Source organism: Erythrolamprus reginae, chromosome 3, assembly GCF_031021105.1.
Source record: "Erythrolamprus reginae isolate rEryReg1 chromosome 3, rEryReg1.hap1, whole genome shotgun sequence".
Classification (NCBI taxonomy): Eukaryota; Metazoa; Chordata; class Lepidosauria; order Squamata; family Dipsadidae; genus Erythrolamprus; species Erythrolamprus reginae.
The window spans coordinates 103,702,705-103,718,719 of NC_091952.1; the positions used below are offsets into that span (position 1 = coordinate 103,702,705).

Here is a 16,015-nt window from a genome sequence, read left to right on the forward strand (position 1 = left end):
CAGTCTTCAACGCACAATGAAAGGAATGTATAAATAGAAGAAAAAGAAGAAAATGAATGGGTGTTAAAAATAATTAGCTAAGAGGGCAGGTATGAACAAAGAAAAAAGGCGCACCTATGCTTTCCTCTGTTTACGTCTAAATAAGGGGATCCACCTGGTTACCAGTAGAGTAAAAACACTTCAGGAAAACAAAGCATCTTTTAGATCAACTGGATCATGATTCCCCCTTTGGGAGAAGAACCCTGGCTTAATAAGAAAGTACATGTTTTGCATACAAAGCTTCTCATGGGTAGTTTCCATTTCACAAATTGGAAGGACGATATTTTAATCCCTATGCTATCAGGGAAAGTAGACAATTTTAAATGAAATTGTTGTTGTTTTTTAGAAAAAGAAATAGCTTTTGTTTACAGAAACCATGATCAATTTGTTACCCCTCATACACAACAGAAACATGCAGATCCTGTATTTAAAAATAAAAACTGCAATAGTCAGCAGTAGCAGAATTTTAAAACCTGCCTGAAAATTATTTATCAGCAAATAAATAATTTTCTCTTTTGAATCAGTATACTGTGTCCTATCCTGGTTTCCCAACTCTTTCAATAAGAGCCATTATGGAGCCATTGTGGAGCAGCAGTTAGTATTGCAGGCTAACTCTGTCCAATGCCAGGAGTTTAGAGAGGGCTGTAAAGTGCTGTAAAGAGGTATATAAGTCTAACTGCTATTGCTACTGCTACCACAGAACTTCATAGCAGCTATTTCTTGCAGGAGCACATAAAGTATAATTGATTGCTGCTTCCAAATTCATGCACTAAACTTTGTTATACAATGCATATTTTTTCTTCTTATTTCATGAGTAGGGTTGGTTAATAGATGTACAGTGCTCCCTTGATTTTCGCGGATTCGAACTTCGCGAATACCCTATACCACAGTTTTTCAAAAAATATTAATTAAAAAATACTTTGTGGGGTTTTTTTCCTATACCATGTTTTTTCCCACCTGATGATGTCATACGTCATTGCCAAACTAATATTTTTTGCAAATAAATAACAACAAAATCATTGTTAATAAATAATTATGTTTATAAATATCAGGATCACTAAGTGTCTTATTCAGTGGTGAGTACCAGTAATAATGGTAACTAAATGGTTGTTAAGGGAATGGGAAATGGTAATTTAGGGGTTAAAAGTATTAAGGGAAGGCTTGTGATACTATCCATAGCCAAAAATGGTGTATTTACTTCCGCATCTCTACTTCGCGGAAATTTGACTTTCGCGGGTGGTCTCGGAACGCATCCCCCACGAAAATCGAGGGAACACTGTATTATAAAAACCTCAAGCCTGGTTATACTGACAGGACAGCAAAAAAAAAAAAAAAACCTAGGAGAGAAGGTTTCAATACCTCCATCAAGGAATGGCAAAGGTACTGTAGAGATGGAGTATTTTCAAACTTTCTTCTAGCAGCAATGTTGATAAAGCAAGATTTTTAAAAGTTGTCTTGAATTCTGAATGTATTGCCAAAACAAGAAATGAGACAGCCACTAGAAGCTGAAGACAAAATGTCGGGCAAAAAGATGAAAATGAATGGATGTTTCTGAGAGATATCCCCTCCCCAAAACAACAACAGTAAGAGTAAGAGATAAATTGATAATAGGTGTTGGCAAAAAAAATCTTATTTCATTCTTTAGGCCCATTTTTGTTAGAACCAATAAATTGAAATGAGGGGTCCCTGGTGCTCTCTGAGCTTGGTTCCTTGCAGATATTTCATTACCCAAACTAACTAACATAATCAGTCCTAGTATTGTAGATGTAGATTGGGTAATGAAAGGAGTACTAAGGAGCTCTCAAAACCCTAACTGGCCATCGATGGGCTATTAGTGATAGAACAGAGCTGCAATTCAGGTTAGAGAAGAAAAACTGGTGTAAATGAATTCAAGTTTCAAAATGAATGCGATTTTGTGTATGAAAGAAACAAGCAGAAGTCATATTAACAAATCTCTGTGGATTCCTGAAAAATTCCCCGCTTACAGCAAAAGTTCCTATGTTTGAAAAAAGAAAGAGGACCTAGGATTTGTAGACCTGCTGGCCAAGTTATTTGAATTATTAAACATTATTTAAATATATACATATTATTTATAATACCCTGCTTTCATTCAACATTGGAGAGTTGTTGTTATTCTTCTTTACTTGGGGAATTGATTTTAATGAGTAATACAGGATAATAGAAGTCTTTAGAAACATTTTAAATGCATATTTCCAAACTGTGGATTACCTATACATGACCAATGGAAAGGAGGAAGCCCGCAAAGGAAACACTTCCTTTCTCCCAAGCAATTGAATTCTCAAGATGCTTAATTGAGGTGGGTCCTTTATGTCCATCTAATGCTTAGAATTATTCTTCCCTATCTACAGAAGTGCTTTTCAGAGCTTTTGAGCAGAATTCATGGATTCATTTATTCATCATTAAGTTTGAAATATTTCCCAAACTAGTGGCTCCCAAGTTCCCAAACCATTCCGAAGTGACTGCAATAATCAATTTTGAAATTCACTGTTGCAATACTTAAAAAAAAAACTAACTCAAAATGCAGTTTTAAATTTTATTTTTGACATTTTTATGCACACTGTAAAAATAAAAAATATAATTAAAATTACATCTTAATATAATTTAAATAATTACATCAATAAATTATACATTCATTTTCTTTAATACATTTAAGAGGCCACAATTCAGAAAAAAATCTATTTCCTTATGGAAATAGATTAAGATCCATTTCTATGGAACTTATTTAAATGGTTCAATTGTTCAACTGAATTATTTTGTCTCTTGTTTTTATAAAACGTTCTGGAAACATTTAAGTAAAAATATTTAATAAATATACACTTCAAATCCAGTAGATTTAATCATATATTTTAAAAGTGTCAAATTTTCTCTGGGTTTCTCAACAGCTTGGCATTCAAGCAGCTATAATCTAAACACCAAATCAAGACCAGCTTGCTGAGATAAATAAGTTTTCTTGGGATTTTCTTCTTCTTCTTTAGAAGAAATGAAAACCTATTATAAAAGAAAACTAATCTGCTTGATAAATACATTGAACAAATGCAGAAAAAGCATGATTCTGCAGCATGGCATTTTACAATGTAATACCAGTTATTACATAGCATTTATATAATACAAGTATTGTATAAAAGGTATGAAGGACAAAGAGAGTAATGAAATACAAACAAATAAAAACAAGCAACACTGATTAAGATGAAGCACTAAAGGAAAATATTAAAATTAAACATTCAGTTCAAGAAAGGGCAGTGTACCCTATTTCTGATGAAAAGACAACTTGAAAAAATCCTAGCAATAGGAAACTTAAAGATACACAGATGACCAATTTAAGTAAGACAGTGTTGTCTTAAGAAAAATTCAGATAGTTGAATATAATCTGTTAAAGATTATTCTCTGTAAGTTCCAGTGATATAACACTAAAAGCAACAAGACTTTATTAAGAGCACCATAAAGGTACTCTTTGATTATCCTGAGATTTCTTTTTCCAGCCAGCAATATTTTTCTCTTTCATTGTTCATCTTTTAAAAAGAAGCTTCACAAATACCATCATAAGTAAAGGGTCTTTTTCTCTTCCAAAAAAGTAAAATTATTAGTAAGTAGTATGTCACACCCTATTAGATTTCAATATTTCTTCAGCCACACAAAATATTTAACATTTAACCAACATAATACAAAAAACTGCATATTTCAAGTTATAAGTCAACTATAGAATCTATAATCTACCTGAACACTCACAATAATATTACACAAAAGGTAGTGTTAAGGTGTTAATGTTGAACTGGCCTTCTTTGCATAAAGTGCAATGCTAAAAGAGAGATTCTACAATTCAAAATCGTGCTGGAAACCAGCAAGAGTGGATTATCCAGAATTCACCTTGTCCCCGCTGGGAGACAGGTTCTTCCCCAGAGGTGGTATTCGGTTTGGGCTGGTTCGGGCGGACTGTTGATGGAAATATGGCCAAGGTTGCCGAACCGGTGGTGATGGTTGGCTCGCCATGCCTCTGAACCAGTTCTTTGGTAGTTGCAATTGTCAAAACAAACCCTATATGCACAGAGTATCTTTTGCACAATCTGACGTACCGTTGTGATTCAAAGGGAAGGTAAATGGAACGCACCCCTGTTCTTCCCCACCATATAAATGATATAGGAAAATAAAAAGTTACCACATACTCTATGGAAACCTGATGGCAAATTTAAGAGAAAAATGACAATGTCTGATTGTTGGATAGCTATTGAATGGTTTAAAGTAAGAGTAGGTTTTACCAAAATTGGGTAATTTTCTTAGTTTCTGAAAATTAAAAAAAAAGATATATATGAAAGATTTGAAAAAACTGAAAAACAAATTGCATTTTAGTGGAGTTTCTTGTTCCTATTCATTTAGTAAGGCAATATACATAGGAACTGAATCAAAAATTAATGCCTTTTATTTTAAGGAAAAGGGTAATTCTTTTGCTTAGTTGAGATCTGAAATGAAATGAAACTGGGTTTCCAAAATATTCTCTGTTTTCAAAATCTTACAGTTTTTATATAAAATTCATTTTCTGCTTCCTGATTTTGTATCAGCTAATGGAGAGCCTAACTGAGACATATCATAAATCTTTGGATAATAATATTGTAAAAATGCATAAGTCTCTACTTTCTATTTCTCATTCATTTGCTAAGGCCCTTTCTTGAAGGAGTTAAGTAATTAAATCCTTTTCAATGTTGAACCTGCTTTACCATCATCATGTCACAATGGGGGAGAGGTGGAGAACCACCACTCAAAGTTATTGCTTGTGTTTAAAGCAGCAAATCTGTGGTCCTTGATTTATTTTGAAACATCTCACATATCTCACCGTGGTACCAAAGATATAATGAGGAATGAAGAGAACTGTCTTGCAAATCTAAGCAAGAACCCTTCAAGTCAGACGTCCTGAATTCAATGCCAATGCACAGAAAAATATAAAGACCTCCATGGCAGCTTTTTTAAAAGTATAAATAAATATTGTTATATAAATAACTTAATAAATAAATATATACCAATAGTGATTTCCCCCCTCCCTACAATTCAGTTGATCGTTCTTTGAGAAGTATGGCAGGGCTGATTTCATCCATCGACCTGCTGGATGCACTGACATTATTTGTTGACAATGTTTCAGAGCTGATGACATGGAAAGCTGTGCTGGGGCAGTCCTTCACATTATTGCAAACGAGGCTTTGGAGTGAGGCTGTATTCACAATGTCAAAGCCCACTGCACCCCCAAAAGTACTTGGCTTCCAGTATTCAGGTGAGCAGATGACATTTCCCAGAAGACCTTTCAAGGAGAAGGGTGCCCCAATTTCAATCATGGTCTCACCAAAGATGGCTCCAGGACGTGGCTTTTCAATAAGAAAGGCAGGATATAATTCCATAGCATCAATATCTCCATAGAGTTCTTCAAGTTCTGCAGCCATTTCTTTTTCACCTGTAATAAAGATATCTACATTCAGTACAAAAGAAACTCTTTCTTCTTTATCTGTAATCACTATATTTTTTCTTTTAATAGTAGAAATTGTTCAGTTATTTTAGGCATTTTTTAATTGATAAATTTTATAAATATAATATATTGCTTGAATATTGCATTTTAATCTTGGTGATCCAGCACAGAAGATAGTTGAATCTAAGTCAATAGACCTGCTACTTTCAATCCCTTTAAAACAAGGGTGATGCGATTCTTCTTAGCTCAGGATCATAATCTGTCTTAAAACATTGCAGAGATGGGTATTTCATTATTAAAATTATTGTAGCTAAATCTCTGTATTTGCAACTCTCTCTTGCATTTCCCTCTTGATTAAAAGTTATAATTCAGTGGTAATCTGTACTGAAGCTTTTTAGGTTGTGGACCCTTTCCTTAACTGGAGATGCAAATAATTGGACTGGGGACACAAGATCTACCAGTCAGATGTACATTGTTTGCTTGCACCCATGACTTACCAGTAAGTTCTTCAAATGATGTGAAAGGCTTCAGCATAAAGAACTTTCGGTATTCATTCAAGGATCGGTACCTCATCTGCCGGCTTTGATCAATGGAAGCTTTAGCTACTTTCTGCACTACAGCAGGAACATTTCTACCTCCAGCTACCTGTTGGCAAAAATAATATGAAAAATCATAATGTAGACAACAGTGCAAATTATATTGGGCATAGAAAACAGTGTTATTCATTTAAAGGTTGTTATGCTTATTGATCTCTTGCTGTCAAAGAAAAATAAGTATGGGATAGGAAAAATAATATAATTTAATATACCTTTACCATGGATTTCACATATCTTTTATCCCTACCAAAACAAAGGAAGACTGACTATTTTCTAAATTAAACTGGATTGGCTACTTCAGTAACACATCTGCCTTATCCCTGAAAACTACCGAAGCCTAGTTTTCAAAGAAAAATGAATTAGCATTTTACACATATTCAGATCTGGTTTATTAAAAAGACAGATAGTTGAAACCTCTTTTTGCTGATATCTATTTTATATGTGGAATGATTAAACAAATGGGAAAATTTCCTCATGTGTTTTGAAGCAGAAGCTGAGAGCATTCTCCTCCACATAAAAGAATATTGTTCTATGTTCCTAACATTAAACAACAAAATAGTGTCCTTTGGAATATTACTATTCGCTAAACTCTGTTTGATATGCTACATATAAAGGCCATTATCAATATGTAGCATAAGAAGATCAAACCATATAGGTATCTCAATTAAAATTTCAGAAGTATCATACCAAGTATCAATAGGGATATTGTTTTTCTGTTCTTAAAAGGTTTTTAGATATAGTAGCAATTTAACAAAGGACAGTTATGCTATTATAGAAGTTGGGAGGTATAGACATATGCATAAAAATGTCTGCTCCCTCATGTCAGTTGAAAGGCAATTTTGATCAAAGGGGAAGAAAAAGGAGAGAGGTCTCTTACCCTTCCAGCCCTTTGTTTGGAGAAAGACTGCACCATGTGAGAAAGGCCATGTTCTAACATAATGGAATTGTTATACATGAACTGCTGGTATGTATATTCTTGGTTATGGATATGAAAGGTATCAGGCAGAAGAGGATGCCAGTGGTATAAGGTATTGAACTCTGCTGCTATTCTGTTTTGATATTGAAATCTCTGGTTGAAGAGAAGTTCTGGATTAAACTTCAGTTTGAAATGGTATCCACTTAAATGTTGCACGTAGTCTTCAATCACAATCTTGATAGTTTCTCCTTTAGGAAAATAAATAATAAAATCAGCACTGCAGTTTATATTCAACAACAGTCCCAAATACCTAATCCTACTATTCCAAAATTGTTTATTTTGTGCCTGGTAGAATTTTGTACTGTAAATAGACCAAATAATAACTCAAAAATGACTTCCAATCTGTCTTGACTAAAATTATATTTCCTTTGACCCCTTGAAGTTCTGATAGGAATTATGGGTGCAATAACTGTCTTTTGCAGTTTTTCTTCAGCAAATGGTATTCAGACAGGCAATGCAAATTAATTGTCATATGTTGCATTGATATCTGAAAAATACATAATAATGAACAACTGTTATCTGTCTCCATTCCTTCAAAGTTCCAAAGCTTACTATTTTCTATTAACTGACATAGTATTTACTTACTTACTTACTTACTTACTTACTTACTTACTTACTTACTTACTTACTTACTTACTTACTTACTTACTTACTTACTTATTCAATTTTTATGCCGCCCTTCTCCTTAGACTCAGGGCGGCTTACAACATGTTAGCAATAGCACTTTTTTAACAGAGCTAGGCTATTGCCCCCACAAACCGGGTCCTCATTTTACCCACCTCGGAAGGATGGAAGGCTGAGTCAACCTTGAGCCGGTGATGAGATTTGAACCACTGACCTTCAGATCTACAAGTCAGCTTCAGTGGCCTGCAGTACAGAACTCTACCTGCTGCGCCACCCTGGCTCTTGCTATTTGATACACCTTTTTATTTTGAGAGTGTGAGATATATTTACATTTCTCACTCTGCCCCAAACCATTTTTAATGGCTGACTTTACTATCAAAATCTACTCAACTTTACTTTTTATTCAAAAGTTCTTTTACAATTCAGCATTAGACACCAGCTTTATACAATGAACTTCTATTTAACCACTGTAGTTTGTGGATGCTGACAGAACCTCCCCTTTTCATTTCTCAATAATATTATTTTTTAGATTTCACACAATGGTGTATGTGTAATATTTGTTAAATTACCCGTTAAAATTAGTCTGGCAGTCTGAAATAGTCGTTCATCATCCCATTCTGGGTGTTCTCCTTTAAGAATGTCACAGACCCGATTATGTTCCCGGAGCCACAATGTGGCATACATCATCAGTCCTGGAACCAAGCCAAAGACCTCCTGTCCTACAGAAAATTTCAAGTGGTCAGGAACATGGGGTGGATAGATCATTTCTGCCTGAGTTTCATTCACAGTAGGTGGATACATTTCTCCATTAATCATCTGTAATTAAAAATATAAATGAAAATTGAATTGTCATACATGCAATTTGTAACTCAATGTTACTTCAAATAGTAAACTGTTAGAAAAATTAGTGAGCTGGAACCTTCTGCTTTCATTAGCTGCATTAGTCCTTTCTTTATAGGGCAGCAATACATCAAGTAGAACTGAAGGATTTTTTCCAGGAAATCCAAACCTACCTGAAATTTTAGTTTTCCATCCTGAAAAAGTCTTAGTTTTGTCTGCCTGTCCAAAGTCTCTCCATAGATGTGGCTAAGATCAACCTGTTCACAGAAAAAAAGACAGAAAGTTAGAATCAGTCTTTAAACAAGACAGAGAGAATACCTATAAATACAGTGAATGCCAGCCAGGAATAACACCTACAAAGTTCTAGATCTCTATATGATACAGTACTGGGAAGGGGCAGCAAAGAGCAAATCCCCTTGAAACAATGGAATATCAATAGCCCATTATCTCAGGCAACATCCAACCACAATCCCGTTAAGCATTCTGAAAAATGTTAACTTTGTCTGGATTCAACATTTCAGGTGCTTAACTACTGTATATTCATAAAAGTTATATTTATAAAGTGAATGGTTTTCCTAAAGACATTCCTGATTCTTAGAAAAATGCTGACAAAGCCAGTTTCTTTTGGATTAAAAAAATGGATACAAGAATAATAGCGCAGCTAATCTAAATGGATGACATGAAACAACTTAATTCTTTGAGGAACTGATTAGATGACAAAACATGCCACTCTTCCCAAGGAGAACAGATTAGTTGAGAGAGACTTGCTACGAAGTGTACCTATTGCTACATTTCTCCTGCTCCAGTAGAAATGCTTCTCCAGTATTTTCAAGATAATAATTCTCAACACAGCACTTAACACAGTTTTTGCTTGTTACAACTTATCAAATTAAACCTACCCCATGTCCAAGACCTTTTGTGAAGCCTGGTCCTTTTTGTGTATCTGTCTTGAAGTACTGGTGAGTGAAATGTTGGGCAAAAAAGGTGAACATGATATTTGTGCCTTGAGGATCAGGAATGAATTTTCTCCTTAGCAAGAATTTTTCTACAATCGTTTTTGAATCTGGAAGCTCCTTCTTGCCTGAAACATAAAGCAAGCATTTATTTTCTGGCATTTGTAGATGAAGAAAACCAACTGCATTTTGAAACATTTCAATTTCTTCCTGAAATGGAATTCCAATAAGAAGGAAACACAATGCTTATGTAGAAAACATTGATACTTCTTTTCAGATTAGAATTGATCAATGTAATTATGCCCCAGCTTGTCTTAGTCTTTTGATAATACTGCAGATATATCCATAGAGCCATCCATGTCCCATTTTTTTGACAAGTTTGGCATAATATTTTATTGGAAAAAATATGCTAAATCAATATTGGAATTTTCCTAATATTGGCAAGTTGCCAATCGTGATAACTTGTTACTCCATTCTAGCCACTCAATGAGGAAGCAGTATCTGTTAACAAAGTCCTGTATCTTATAATTTCCTGATCTATGTTATAACTTTACAATATTAGCTATTTGATCACAATTCTACTTTATTTATAAGATAAAACATTTTTCCTCCAGTCCTCAGGCACTGATTTGTTTTCCTTCTTACCTTTCACACCCATAGGGGTAGGGCAATCATGATCCACTGGTGGAACAGCTCGAGCATAGTAGGAGAGATTGGAGTAGACTTCCCAGCTTTTGAAACCATGATGGCTATTATAGGTTGGTGGACTTTCAATTAAATGGGATCTGGCTAAAAGAGGAAATGAGAAAAATTGTATTAATGTTAAACAACCTACAACAAGCATCCATATATGGTCTCAAACCTAAATTTAAAAAAGTATGTCCCAACAAGATGCAAAAATTAGATTTTGATTTCATATCTCTTAACTTTCCAACTTTAAATAATGCAGTTGTTCATCTTCAGTTTTGCTGCCAGTAAATTGGATATTAATGGGCTTCAGAAATTATTACTAATTATTACTACTACTATTACTAATTATCTTCCAGAAAAAAGCACTTAGCACACACTAAACATTCTTCTACCAGCTGTATATTTCTTGATAATACACAGACTGTACATATCTTATCAATCCAACTGCAGATAATTTTGTGCGGGATTATAGAAATCTCTTATAGAAGTTGTTTAAATCACTGAACAGGATATTCTGTACTAGTCACATATTATGCCAATAGATTTTATCTAGATGTTCCCATTCAGATTCAGTTCAAGCACTTAGTCTATAAATGTTGCCAGAGTTAAAATATTTTTTTATTTTTCAGACTTCCTCATGGCCTAACTAGGAGTTTTAACAGCAGCTTTATTTTGCATTTCCAGGAAAGAAAAGTGCAAACTGAAGACAGGACTCTGTGAAAAGTGGAGGCCATGACTACACTAGAATAAAGAGGTGCTGGTGAACTGGATTTTTGTACTACTTGCTGCTGCTTTGCTTTCAGAAGCATCATGGGGTTTCTGCTTTAAAAGGATTATCACTGTTGCCAAGGGGATGCCCTATTGGCGGCTCCTTTCATCTCCCCATTTTGGCCACCAGAGTGACACCTATTTATCTACTTGCATTTGCACACTTTCAAACTGCAAGGTGGACAGGAGCTGGAGCAAATGCTGAGAGTTCATCCTGTCCCACTGCAGTACTTGGGTCTCGAACAAAAACTTGCTGATTGTCAGGCAAGTGTTCTAACCATGTGAGTCACGGCACTCCTATAATTCCTGATAAGAAGAAAACTTCAGGTAAAGAACAAGTGCTCCAAACAATTGCCCCTAATGAGGAGACAAAACAATGGTTCTGGTAAGCTTAGAGCTCTGGGAGAGAAGGAAGCCCCATCACCTTGGCATTTTTTATGGACATTTTGCTCATATACTTCCTATCTAATCACTTTGGGAATTTATGAATTAGATACTTTTCAATTGTTAGGAATATTTGGATCCAGGGCCTGAAAACAGCAGGTGAGTTTGCTCAAACCTTAATGATAGAAGTTATAAATATAAATGTAAGGGCTTAAAAAAATCTTTTAAAAAACGAATAGCAACAGTCCAGGTGGACACCCCACCCCCCCCAAAAAAAATTGATTTTAAAATGACAGGCTATATGAGTGATATGGGAAAAATGTTACACTGGATATATAAATAAAAATGGATGAAGTCCCTTCCAACTCTCTTAATCTTAAGGGATATACAAAAAACAAACAAAAAAACCCACAGAAGTTTCCTATATTGATTTACAAAAGAGATTTCTTAGATTTTTGAAGTACTTTGTGAGAAAGGACAAAGGATATAAATAAATAGAAATAAAGGAAATAAAGTTTTAGAATGTTATTTGAAAGGACTAAATATGAAGATTGCTAGAAAGAAATGGAAGGATTGGTTTATTTATTTATGTCACTACTTGTAGTCACTACTCTATGTTTTCTTTAAATATGTCATTGCTTTATATATGCTTTCCTTACTACATTTGTATTTTTCTTTTCTAAGTTTCTTTACAAGATTTATTAATATTTATTTAATATTATCTTTAAAGAGGACCATTTAAAGAGTCCTTGGAAAGGGGCGGCATAAAAGTCCAATTAATAAAATAAATAATAAATAAATTATTTATTAAATTTTAATGCCACCCATATCATTGTTGCAGCGACTCTGGGCAGCTTACAAAATGATACCAAATGAATATATTAAAAACAGAATTTCAGTTTACTGTAGATTTGTCAAATGCCACGATCAGTTTAGCATTTTAATCAATGCATAAATGCTCTAAAGGGAATAAATTGTTACAGCTGTGATTAAGATTACAACCTTCCTTACTTAAGAAATTCAAGATTTAAGAAACTAACTGAATTTAATAAGACTGATTTCCAAAGATACAAAAACAAGATTAGCCAGTACAAGCAATGTAATCGAGTTGGAAGACTTACACATTAGAATGTATCTCATTATAGCATTGTGGAGGAATGGAATGTTGTTGATTATATCCCAGATGCCTTTGAAGTGTGTGAGCATATAGTGTACTGTGTCTGGAGAAGGCTTTAACTTAAGTCTGAGCCAAGTAAAAAATTCCGCTGCATAAAAAGTATAGAAATAAAATTTATTAAGAAACTGCCTTTTATCAAGTCATATGATTGCATGATATACAGTAATTCAATATCATCTACAGCAGCATTTCTCAATATTTATTTTGCAGATTAGTTGAAAAGACTAAAAGTTTATTTACTAATTAAAGCACAAATATAATAAAAATGTATCTCTCTGATTTGTCAACATCATCAAATTCATAAAAGGTGTAGACTGTAGATTTGAATCTTGTTTGCTTAATTATATATGATTCAAACTTTCCCCACTTATCTCCCTTAACCCTTAAATATAATACAACCTTATCACTGAACACTGCCTTAAGCTACATAGATAGGAACCCTAACACTTAAAATGTTAAAAATAAGTCTATAATCTGCCCAGTCATAATCTATAAAGGTTATGGATTTTTTAAAAATAAATTCATTATATCATTATACTATTTTCAGAAATACATACGTTTAGTGCAATTTTCTCCATAAAAACCAGTCCGTGTACAGTCACATTCATATTGATCAAAACCTTTTGTCATGCAGAACCCTCTGTTTTCGCATGGATTTGAACAGCAAGGATTAACTGAAATAGAATTAAGACAAATGAAACAGTTTGAATTAAATCATGTAAAGGCCCATTAAATTAGTGCCATCTGTGCAAATACATAACCCTCCTCATTCAATACCATTTGATCACATTCCTCTATATAGCATCTTGCTACATCTTTGAGACTCATTCAAGGCACAAAAAAACTAGTTTTAGCAGCCAATATTTTAAATGTCAAAGTACTGAAAAGTCCCAAAAGTGGTTTGTGATTGGTGGGCAGAAGGCTATCATAGACTGTGAGTGAGTTAACTGACTGTTATAAGCTACTTTATTAAATACTTGAACATGCTTTACTTCTCCATTTAAAGCTGTATCAAAGTGGTATGTTGTCAGATTTACATTCTGTCTCACCTTTAGGAACATTAGATGGTGTACATTTCTTCCAATTATCTATTTTTCCCAATCTTGTCCCCATCCCCAACACAGTTGTGGTAAGAGAACATAACTTGCCCAAATTCACCCTGGGAGCTGCCATGACTGAGGATGGACTTGAAATTGGTCTCCTCCCTCCAAGATTAACATTTTAACCATTATATCATACTGGCTCTAGAAAGGGATTAGTTGGTGCTATTGAGGCTTTTCATCTGAGGAACTCTTCAGCCTTATTTGAGATGCCAACAATCGATCCTGGGAGTTTTGGTATGAAATGCTTATGCTCTACTGATGAGCTCTTTGCACTGCAGTGAAATAGACAAAACGGCTGAATAATTTCAGCACTAGTGGGGAGGACAGTGTCTCCCAAACACATTGGAGGATGCCAGGCTAACTTAGGGGTGCAGTAAATGGTGCGGGGCAATCATAGCTTAGTCCCCCAATAAGGATCACGGACTGCTTAAGAAAGCCAAGCACACATCTACATTCCATTGTCTTGGCTGGGTAAAAAGAGCTCATCCCTCAACATTTCTCACTAAAATATGTGCCAAACATATTAAAACAGAAATCCAAATGGTCAGGAAATAAAGTAAGTAAAAAGCTGTGTTTATTATTCCTTGTTGCACCCTCTTCCATATAACGTTTCTGATTTCTACTTTTAATATATTTTGTCAGTAAATTACCAATGTTGTCACTTCAGAAAAATACTTAAGTAACAGTGAAGGAATCTTTCTCTGTGACTGAACCCTGCATCTATGAAAATCATGAATTCCCCAAACCCTACGTACCCATTTAGACTCTGAGCAAATCCCACTAAACATAATGAAGTTACCTTATACATTTTAGGTTCCACCTGCTTCCAGCCTGCTCCTATCTCAAGCTGACCGTTCTGTGACAATTGCCAACAACTGGTTTTGATTTTTTTTTTAAGGTGAAGAATCCCTCCACATTTATTTATTTATTCCTGCATAAAGTTAAAGTCACCAGCAATGGGAGGGAAATCATGCCCTTGAAAAGCTTTGGCAGACGTCAAAACAGAAAGCCAACAATATGGGAAAAAAGAAACAAACAAAAAGTAACCGCCGGGGAAAAAGTAGCAATACTAACCTGCTTGACTGAAGGCCAAGAGAGAAAATAAAAACAAGGCTGGAACAATCATGTCCAATTTTGGGTAAAAAACAGCCAAGTCGGAGTCCTCTTTTCTGAACGTCTGCTTAAGTCCTTAAACTTCTCCTGAACTTTCCTACTCCGGGGAAGTTTCTCTGCCGCCGCGCTTTTTTCTTTATTTTCTTTTTTGCTAGGAAACTACCGAGCTGGACGTGACTCTGGGACGCAACCCGGAGCACCTTCAGCCTTTATGCTCCCTTGGTGACTCAACGCCTTTCCGGAAGGCTTCCGGGACCGCCCTTCATGCGTAAATCGGGTCTAGAATTGAATATGGGATGGGATTTTCCTCAGGTGATTTCCACCAAAGTTGGCTTCCCCTCCTCCCCCTCCCCGAGCCAAATCCCAGAGGAAAGAAAACAAAAATGTTGCAAGTGGGAAAAGTGGGAGTATTTTGGAATAGCACGTAACGCCACTCGCCCCTCTCGCCCGCGCCCCCGCCCTCTCGCCGCGGGGAGAGCCGCGCGCTTCTCCGGGCGCCAAGAAAAGCCGCCGAGGTTTTTTGTTTTCTCGCCGCCCCGCTTGGGGCTGCCGCACGCTGCTGTTCGGAAGCGCGAGCCTCCCTTCTTCGTGCCTTGAGAGCGTCCCTTCGCTTGTCTGGTGACTTTTTGTACGTTTGCCTCAGGCTTTATTTACCCTTCAGGGACCGGGAAACCTTTGTTCCCGTCGCTGCTCTTCGCCTCATTCCTAACTGGATGTGGTTCTCTCCATCCTCCTCAGACACTCTTTGAATTCTTAATTAAGGTGGCCGCTAATAAAGCACTACTTTATTGCTAAGTGACCAAAGTGCCGGATGGTTTTTCTGCGGTTCGGTTTCCCTTTTCTCTCTCCCCCACCGTTTTTTCCCCCCGCGGCTGCTGAGATCCATCTCCTCCTTCGAGATTTCACCCGCTGCAGCACTGCGCTGCTTTCTTTTTTAATGGTCGCAATCCCTTGTTTTGAAACACGCTGGTACTGTCAGGGATCCTTGGAGCAATTGACTTGGCTTTAAACCAGAATAAAACTGCTTTTGAATTGTTTCCTTAGTGTTCTTAAAGAACGCCTAGGGGATCACCCAACTTTCTTGTGATCATGTACAGGTAGTCCTTGGTTTATTTTATTGATTTATTCATTTTTATTTATTTATTTTGTCCAATACACAATACAGTGATCCCTCGATTAGCACGGTCTCGATTAGCGCGAAACGCTGCAACGCGGTTTTTCAAAAAATATTAATTAAAAAAATAAAATATTAAAAAATAAAAAATAAGTCCACGCTAGTTCTCTC

The 16,015-nt window shown here is 35.6% G+C and overlaps 1 protein-coding gene across 1 annotated transcript; it reads right to left on the minus strand.

Annotated features, from left to right (window-relative positions):
* Positions 1-2,579: 2,579 nt before the first annotated feature.
* PTGS2 (prostaglandin-endoperoxide synthase 2) lies at positions 2,580-15,268 on the minus strand. Its single transcript, XM_070746329.1, has 10 exons — positions 14,692-15,268; positions 13,072-13,188; positions 12,459-12,602; positions 10,141-10,284; positions 9,442-9,623; positions 8,716-8,799; positions 8,272-8,518; positions 6,980-7,266; positions 6,004-6,151; positions 2,580-5,494 (listed from the first exon to the last, which is right to left on the minus strand). The coding sequence occupies exons 1-10, from the start codon at positions 14,741-14,743 to the stop codon at positions 5,091-5,093; spliced, it is 1,809 nt and encodes a 602-aa protein (XP_070602430.1). The 5' UTR covers positions 14,744-15,268; the 3' UTR covers positions 2,580-5,090.
* Positions 15,269-16,015: the final 747 nt, after the last annotated feature.